The 9,918-nt window shown below is 35.8% G+C and overlaps 1 protein-coding gene across 1 annotated transcript; it reads right to left on the bottom strand.

Moving 5' to 3' along the window:
* Positions 1–6,315: 6,315 nt before the first annotated feature.
* LOC131038155 (pentatricopeptide repeat-containing protein At1g09410, mitochondrial-like) lies at positions 6,316–9,641 on the bottom strand. The gene has a single exon (XM_057970502.2). It carries the CDS (start codon positions 9,090–9,092, stop codon positions 6,570–6,572), a length of 2,523 nt encoding a protein of 840 aa, XP_057826485.2. The 5' UTR covers positions 9,093–9,641; the 3' UTR covers positions 6,316–6,569.
* Positions 9,642–9,918: the final 277 nt, after the last annotated feature.

Genomic DNA, 9,918 nt, shown 5'->3' with positions numbered 1-9,918 from the left:
GGACTTCAAGTTACTCAACTAGATGATGGAATTTTTATTTCTCAAGCTAAGTATGTCAAAGAGATGTTGAAGAAGTTTAATATGGAGAATTGTAAACTTGTTACTACCCCTTTAGCTATTGGATGCAACTTAGGAAAGATGGTGCATCTTCAGATATTGATGAGAAGAAGTACAAATCTATGATTGGAGGACTCTTGTATCTTACCGCTTCTAGACCAGACATTATGGAGGTTGTATGTTTGGTTGCAAGATTTCAAACTAGTGTGAAGCAGGTTCATGATCAAGTAGTGGAAAGGATCATTATATATTTGAAAGGAACTCATGATTTTGGCTTATGGTACATGAAAGATGGAGATTTCATGTTGAAGGCATATATAGATGCTGATTGGGATGGAAGTGTTGAGGATAGGAAGAGTACCAGTGGTGGAGCATTCTTTTTGGGAAAAAAATTGGTTTCATCGATAAGTAAGAAACAAGAATCTATATCATTATCAACTACTAAAGCTAAATATATTGTCATAGCATCTTGCTATACTCAAGTTTTGTGGATGAAGCAAAATCTTAAGGATATCAAAGTACTCTATTGAAGAGGGGAAAATGTCAGAGAAGGGACAAAGGAGGTTAGAATGCAAAGAAACCAAACAAGACACAATACAAATGCAAACAACCAAATTTATACCTTGTCTTTCACCTCTCCCTCAGATTGAACTTGATGAAGTGAAGGCGCCCCTTTGATGCTCCACTTGATTTTCTCCTTGCTTGATGTGGATGTGGATTGCTCTCCTTTGCTCAACACGATTAGGATTTGGATTGATGGATTATTGATGGATGAGGATTGAGGATTTGATAAAAGACTATGTTAAATGATAAAGATGTGATAGAGGGAGATGAGAGGAGAAATTGGCAGCATAAGGATAGAAGACTGGAAGACCCCTTTGTGAGGAAAAGAGGCTCCAATTTATAGATTGGAGGAGGCCAATGGAGGGCCACGATCGATTTGATCATGAAGGGCTAGGATTGGTTCAAGATAGTGGACATGGATCAAGGATGCATTGGAGAAATAAAAAGGAATATAAAATTCCTTGAGAAGAGGGGGGAAAGAAAATTTGAATTTCAAAATGAGGATGCATAGGGGGATTCAAAGAAATTTGAATTTCTTTGAGAGGTTCAAGATTGATGTGACATGAGTGGGGGAATTTAAAATTGGATAATAATGATAAGTGAGACTATGAGAGATTCTAGAAGAATTAATTAGGTTGAGTGGGGATTAGGAAAAGTGATTTATAGGAATCACATGATGAAGTTAATTAATTAAAATTAATTGACTGAGTGGGTTTAGAGGAAATAATTATTGAGGGACTTTAGAAGAATAGGGGAATAATTAATTTATTTGATAAATTAATTATTGGACAATAGTGACAGGATTAATTAAATTAGATTTAATTAACACCGGGAGGAATAAGGATAACACAATTAAATCAATTAATTATGTTGATAGGCTTAAATTGATTAAATATTGATTTAATTAATTTTAGGTGTCTACATATATGACGAAGCTATTCCTATTATGTGTCATAATACCAATGCTATAAACATTTCAAAGAATCTAGTTATGCATTCAAGAACTAAACACATTTCAATCCGTTGCCATTTCTTGAGGGAGAAGGTTGTAGAAAAAGAAGTAAGACTAGAATACATTTCTACATCAGAGAAGATAGCAAACATTTTTACAAAGGCATTGGTGAAGGATACTTTTGAGTATCTTAGGCAAAAGTTAGGGATTATTGCCCCTCCTTTTTCTAACTAGATGCATTTCTTGTGGTGCATCTTTCCAAGGGGATACCTAGTGTTTATCCTTGTTTCTTGGATTGATGTTGATGCTACTCTCAGGAGGAGAAGTGGTGTGTGTTGGTCAATATGTTTCTGTTTATCTTTCAACACGCTTTGTCATTGTTGTTGAAGGGGGATAGAGTTGTTGTGAGATTGTGGGAAAAAGAGTTGTGAGATTACGAGTTTTCATTAGTGTTGTTGTTTATTGGTGTTGCCATCAATGACAAAGGGAGAGATTGTTGGAGATTGTTGTTAGCATGAGCTTGTATGATTGTCATTGATGTCAAACCTAGTTATCAGGATTGATATTGGTCTGGATATGATTTGTCAAACCTTGATTATTTGGATGGATGTTGGTCTGGATATTCTTTTGGTGTTGGTTGTGTTATCATGTATTTAGGGTGGTTTGAAATTGTTTTGGTGCCCTCTAAATATGTTGTTAATTGTATTTTGGTTTAGTGGTTCATTTTCTTTATGGTTATTATGATTTGTTTCGGTTCCCTCTTTCTCCTAGAGTGAACCAATCTAAGTATTTTAGGTCCGGGTAGCTTTTTTTGTGTAATATTGCTTATTCTATTTTGGTCGACCCTTGATAGTTGTATCTCATATATAAGATGTGTAGATAGATGCATTGAGTATGGATGAGAAGTGTACGCGAATGATTTGCAAGCAAATTTGAGTTTTTTTGGTGATGCGAAAGTCAGTTTGAGAAGAGCTTTGAAGCTGATATATTCTCCAAGATAGTGTGTTGTGACAATGGAGATTATCAGAGATGTTTTCCATGTTATTGGTCGCTTGATTATTGTTCAAGGACAATTTCATGATCAAGAGAATCCTTCAATTTCAGTTCAGCTATTTCATTCGTTGTTGATTGACACTAAGTCCTTTGGCAATAGTTTGTATCTTGTCTTGAAGAAGTGCTCTTCAATTGTACAAGTCCTTCTTGTATCTTGCTTAAGGTCGTAAATCTTAGTTTTTCCCTATTTGGGTTTTCCACGTAAATATGTGTTCATGTGTTTATGTGTTTCTTCTTGATGTGTCGATGTTTAAAGTGTTGTTATTAAATAAGTTGATTAATAATTGGTTTTTAAGTTTTGGACCGATTCACCCCCCCTCTCAATCTTGTCGGGTGTTCAACACTTCACCATTGTGACATGCTTGTTTTTGAATGTATACTACCTTAAAAAAATGCTCTCGATTGGCATATGCAATCACTTTAAGTGGGGACATGCATTCCTTTGTGAGCTTCACTTTGTGCACACACCACGAGATTGTGTGTACACTTTGATCACATGCCATGAACTTGTTTGTGCAAGTGTAATGACCTTTGTAGCATCCTACTAAGATTACCCAAGAAACATAGAGTTTTGATTAACCATGTAATCTATGTTGGCGTGAAGCTCACCTAGCATAACACAACTTGCTAGCCCTTATGAGATCTTCACTTGTTCATAAGCCACCTAACATAGCACAACTTGATAGCCTTGTGACTCCTTATGGCTCTTGATAAGTATCTGAGGATATTACTAGTCACAGAGGCCATGCTTTGTATCTTTGTAACATGACTCTTAGTGAGTATCCATGGATCATACTAGTCCTAGATGTCATGCCTTCTGTTTTTTATATGGCTCCTCATAAGTTTCTATAAATATTACTAGTATTAGATGCCATACCTTATATTTTTGCATGCTCCATGTTTGTTACCAATGTTGATCATATTGCTCATTTTGTACTTTCCTTTTATCAAGTCATATTATAGATTGATAGCATCCTAAGTCTTGGGAGCTACTACCTTGCCAAGCTTGGTGTTGTCTTGTCTCTTTGATGTATTGATCAAAGAATCTATAGCTTCTCATTACTTTACTAAGAGTATGAGCATAAGTTCATACTTCCAATAAAGTGGGGGCTAAATGTAGTGTAGTAAATTGTATCCCTTACAATTCCACACTTAGTTTGGACCCACTTTGGCAGTTGTGCCTAATGTTTACTTAATTTATGCCTAATTGTGCTCAGTTTCAGGATTATTTCCATTAACTTGACGCACTCCCTTATTCATGACATTTTTTCTAGCTTAAACTGCCAGGATTGGGGTACTCAACGCCCATGTCAAGGTGGTTTGGCCTCAAAATTTAAAATATGAATATCGTCATTATAAGTAGCAATAATTTTCCCTTCGATGTCATCCCTCCTCAAAAATTAAATTTGAAAAAGTGTAAGTTGCACATAAATACAACCCCATCTCTCATTTCAAACTCTAACCCACACAATTCAATTCTTATTGAGCACAAGCAATTTAATTGAGCATTGATCTACAATCAAGGAGTCAAGCATTCAAGAATACATCTTTGTTACAAAAATCATGATCAATCATAATATGTTCCTCCACATGATGAAGGCATACAGTAACATATTCTAGAAACATTAAAGCCTTATGTGAGATTCCATGCCAAGGGTTTTAAGTTTAAGGTAGTATTTGTCAATTCAAGCATTTCCATAATTGTTTTAGCCTCTGTCCTTTTGAGGACAATGTCTCTTTTACATCAATCATAGCTATTGTGGAGGTGGGATATCAACATGGGGTTTGACTTATGCAATCCCCTGTACAACACAACTTTTCTTCCCCATTTTTTGTGTGTAGGTTTAGACTCGACAATAGAGAGTGATGCAAGAGCACAAAGAAGACTATGACAAACATTCCTCGATTTTGAAAATGCAAAAACACCTAGACTAGGGCACCCAACACATGTTTGACTGTTTACGACTGAATTTCAAAGAGACAAACTTACAAGTCCTTGTGATTGTAGTTTTGTTCATTTCTATTTGCACAAACATCCTTAGACTAGGGCACCCAATACGCCATTTTGACACTTTCAAGCTTAGGTTGCAGTCCCAAGTTCCTTTTTGTTTTCTCTTTCCAAACCTAACCTATTGTGCTGGTTTTCTATTGTATAATTTACTATTATTACTAAAAGATATCATTTTCCTGTCATTAAAGCTAGATCATAAACACACACTTCACAATCTCAAAACCATTGCAACAAAGGAACATAAACCCCAATGTTTAGCTCTCCCATTAGGATTGTAGTTGAACCTATTTGTGTTCCAATGCTATGTAATAGAATATTTGAGATCTTAGTTGCATCCATAAGCCTAGGAACTCATTTCTATACATATCAGAAAGTGTGTACTTGATTAGATTCTTAACAAGAATAAGATAACAAAAGTAAAAGTGTACCTCAATATCCAAGAAGAGGACACTTAAAAGATTGTGATAAAAGAGTGTCACCCAATATTTGAAGCTAGATCTAAGGCAAATAGATGAAGATGACTATTCTCTATGAAATTTGCAATTGTGTGCAAACCTAGGTCAAATCTACCCCTATGGTGCTAATACTTATATTTATGATTATGACATAATATTTACAATTTTGAACTTCTTGTACAATTATGAACTTGAGGTCTTGATATGTTTAGTACCTATAATAAAGATTCACTTGTATTTGCACTTATAAAGACAACAATCATCAAGAACAATGCTTGGACTTGTTATGCTAGAAAAAGGAAACAACTAACTTCCCACCTTGAACCTTATTCAAGCCTCATTGATTGATTCAATGATATTGCAGAAGTTTTAAGTCACATCAAGCAATCTAAGCAACAAATACAAAAATGGAAAACAATGGTGTAGTTATGATGATGCTAAGTACTTAAGACTTGATACAATGAAGTGTTAAAGTAACCTGATGCAAGTACTAGGGTTTTAACATTTTGTTGATACAAGAGTTGATGTGGTTGATGTAAAAGACTGAGTAACAACTGTTGGTCAATCTATTTGATAGATAAGTACAAATTGGTTTTTGTAATGATGAATGTAACAAATGGCCAAGAGGTGGTGTCCTTTATACATGCCTTAGGTATGAAATTTGAACATATTTGTGCTCTAGTGGGTGAGTAATGACTAGTTAAGATTCATGTTGGCTTGGGGCCACCGATAATTTTAAAAATGGACAAAGTGGGTCAAAATCATACTTATGCATTCAATTGGTCAAGATTGCATTTATGGTCTTGAATCTAGTAGAATAAGTGTTTATAGGAATTCTAGGACTGTTATGAGCAAAGATAAGGTGTTTGTGAATGTAAATCTAAATCTAAAATCACTAAGAACATCAAATCAATCAAAATTATGTATTAGAACAATATATTTAAAATACCCACACAAAAATAATTTTTTTTGTATATATTTCTTTGAGTCAGAGATTTGATATTTATTAATATTGAAGTCCATGTTGTAGGCATCTAGATGATACTGAGTTCAAACCTTTTTCTATACCAAAAAAAATTAAATTTTACGATATAAAATTATTTTTCTATTCAACACTACTAAATGTGCACCATATAAGGAATTACGTGATAACTTAGAATTCTAAGTTTGATTTTAAATAAAAAGTAATTAAATGTTCTAGCAAGGTCCTCCGCCCATTATTTCTCACAAGTCTTTGTGGCTAAGCAAGGCCTTCACTAATATAAACTTGTGAACTTTATTATGCAAAGTTTCTTAATGTCATATGCAATAACAGGGCTTTGACAATACCCCATCAGTATAGAAATAATCACCCATAATACACAGGGCTCATAAATTAAAAGCTGAAAGTAGAATCAGACTCCTTAGCACTGAAAGTCTGATATGATACACCTTTGTTTTGCAACAATCCTATGTTTACAATGTCCTTCACTTTGCATCACCAATAATCTCCACAAGAACATTCTCCCTGTGTAAAATGATGGAACCGGTTTGAATCTCTCACAACAATTTTTCTTTCAACAATCTTGGAGATGAACTTAGTTGCAGTGTGGCATTCAATGCATACTCTGAGGTTCTTGACAACTCTAATGGTTGTTCCAGGGGCTGTGTTTAATAATCCAAATGCAATAGCCAACTTCTCACTATGGTGGCAAAGGAATAATTCTTTTTCTTCCTCCACCACATCATTCAGTGCATGTCTTGAATCTGGAGAATACCCTGCTGCCTTCATCTCCTGAGACAATTTCTCCAATGTTGCATATATCTCATGTGTTTGTGAGTGTGATCTGTCTCCAACACAAAAAGCATGAACCATTTTATTGACTTCAATCCAACTACATCCAGGCATCTTTTTAATTCCTCTATCTTTCATCAATCTCCGTACTTTCTGAACATCATCCCACCTCCCCATTTCTGCAAAGATGTTTGACAGTAGAACAAAAGGGGCAGTATTTTTAGGATCCAGTTCAAAAAGCAGGTTTGCTATAAATAGTCCTAGCCCTATGTTCTTATGTGATCTACAAGCACCAAGAAAACTCATCCACACAGTTACTGCAGGTTTAATTGGCATTTTGATTATAAAGTTTAGGGTTTCCTCAAGATAGCCAGCACGGCCAAGAAGATCAACCATGCATATGTAATGATCCATAGTAGGCATAATACAATAAGATTTAATCATGTCATTGAAGTATTTACAACCCTCATCTACTAAACCTACATGGCTGCATGCAAATAAAACACAAACTAAGCTTACATGGTCAGGTTGTGTTCCAGAGGGCTTCATTAGTTCAAAAAGTTTAAGAGCATCCTCACGAAAGCCATGCATGGCATAGCCTGCAATCATTGCAGTCCATGACACAACATTTCTCTGAGGCATTTTGTCAAACAGTTCTCGTGCCTTGTGTATCCTTCCACATTTTGCATACATGTCTACTAGGGCACTGGAAATTATCATATCCGAAGAAAATCCACATTCAATTACTCTGCGATGGATGTCCATACCATGTTCCAAAGCTCCCATTTTGGCACAGGCTGGGAGGATGCTGGTCAACGTTGTGGTATTTGGCTTTACACCTGCTACATGCATTTTTTTGAAAGTCTCCAAAGCCTTTTCAACAAACCCATTATGTGCATATCCTGCAATAATTGTAGTCCACGAGACCACATTTCTCGTAGGCATTTCTATGAAAAAACTTAAAGCCTCGCCAAGAGCACCATGCTGTGCATATCCTGCAATCATGGTATTCCATGACACCAAATTCCGTTGAGGCATTTCTTTAAAAAGCCTTAAACTCTTGTCAAGAACACCATTTTGTGCATATCCTGCAATCATCGCATTCCATGAAACCACATTTCTTTGAGACATTTCTTCGAAAAGTGTCGAAGCCTCATCAAGCAGACCATTTTGTGCATATCCCGCTATCATTGCATTCCACGAGATGACATTTCTTTGAGGCATTTTGTCAAAAAGTTCACGTGCACTCCATATACTTCCACATTTTGAATACATGTCTACCAGGGCACTCACAACTACAACATCTGACAAGAAACCACTTTCAGTAATGTTTCGATGGATGGTCATACCCTGATCCAAAGCTCGTATTTTGGCACAGGCTGGGAGGACACTGGCAAATGTTGTGGAGTTTGGATGTAAACCCGCCAATTGCATTTGCTTAAAAGTCTCAAAGGCCTTTTCAACAAATCCATTTTGTGCATATCCTGCAATCATCGCATTCCATGAGACCACATTTCTTTGAGGCATTTCATTGAATAGCCTAGCAGCCTCGTCAAAAACTCCATTTTGAGCATATCCTGTAATCAATGCATTCCATGACACCACATCTTGTCTAGGCATTTCTTTGAAAAGCCTTGAAGCCTCATCGAGAATTCCATATTGTGCATATCCTGCAATCATGGAATTCCATGAGACAACATTTCTTTGAGGCATCTTGTCAAACAGTTCCCGTGCCTTACGTATACTTCCACATTTTGAATACATGTCTATCAGAGCACTCACAGCTAAAACATCTGACATAAAACCGTTCTCCATTATGCTTTGATGGACAACCATACCCTGTTTCAAGTCCCCGATTTTGGCACAAGCTGGAAGAATGCTGGCAAAGGTGAATTGATTAGGCTGGACACTTGTTTGTTGCATGTCGTGGAACAGTATAAGTGCCTCGTGAGGATATCCATGTCTTCTGTAAGCTAAAATCAAAATATTCCATGAGAAGCCATCTCGTTGTGTCATTTCGTCAAACACTTTACGAGCATTAACTAAACTACCGCACTTGACATACATGTCAATAAGTTTATTTTGAGGAAAAGTTCCTGTACCAAATGAAAAGCTCCCGTGAGTGATGAGAGAGTGTGTACTGTTATTCATTCTAATTCTACTTCTACCACGGTTGAAACCAGATACTATCGCCCTCTTCATCCTCAAATCGGGCATTGCAGCCATTAATTTATGTCTACATATCAGACCTTATACATGACTCCAAGTGCTAATTTCAATTTGCCAAGACAAATTCCTCCGTGTCTGAAATTAAACTCCTCAGCCATTTCCATTTTCTCATTTTGCATTCAATTTGAGAAATGCTATGGCTGTTGAAAAGAAGAAAAATGGAAGAGTGTTGGATTTTTTTTCAAGTTGCATCTGTACAGTGCTGTGAGATTTTTGGGTAAGCTTTTACAGCCGGTGTTTGTCTCTCCTTAACCAATGCCACTATAGAATCTGAAATGAAGGCTTTCATGTTGAGTGTCTGCCAAGTTCCATTGATTTCATTTTTTAGATTAATTCAGATTGGATTTTCTGAATCTTCAAAAATGGATTCTTGTTGAACATGTCTGGTTTTTATGCAGTTGGCTCATGGAATTTCAGCAGATTCTATGAGATGGGTGCCTGAATATATTAAACAAAATGATTTAAATGTAAAGGGTTTGTTTGCTTTAAAAATAATTTGTAAATCAACAGATCTATTTATAAGGGAATCAAACAATTAAACAAAATTTTCATGCTTAAAATCCATGGTTCCACCTACTTCTAAAATGCTCTTAAAAATTATAAGGGACATTGTTGAAATATTTTAGGAACCTTCTCTCCACGAGATCACTACCTAGTCCTATCAACATTCTTTAAATTCTAGGTGCGATTTTATTTGGATAAAATCACACCTATAATCAACTCCTCTTTACCCAAACTTACATTTCAATTAAGTCACTTCCTTTCCAAATTTAAATTTTGGCTTTTTGATTTGTGGACCAAAGTATTTAAATTTAATGCCTAA

This window comes from Cryptomeria japonica, chromosome 9 (genome assembly GCF_030272615.1).
Source record: "Cryptomeria japonica chromosome 9, Sugi_1.0, whole genome shotgun sequence".
NCBI classification, from domain to species: Eukaryota; Viridiplantae; Streptophyta; class Pinopsida; order Cupressales; family Cupressaceae; genus Cryptomeria; species Cryptomeria japonica.
This window is presented reverse-complemented; position numbering and strand designations above follow the sequence as displayed.

Coding starts and splice junctions, on each gene's coding strand:
- LOC131038155 (XM_057970502.2), bottom strand. CDS start 9,092: ATGGCTGCAATGCCCGATTTGAGGATGAAGAGGGCGATAGTATCTGGT.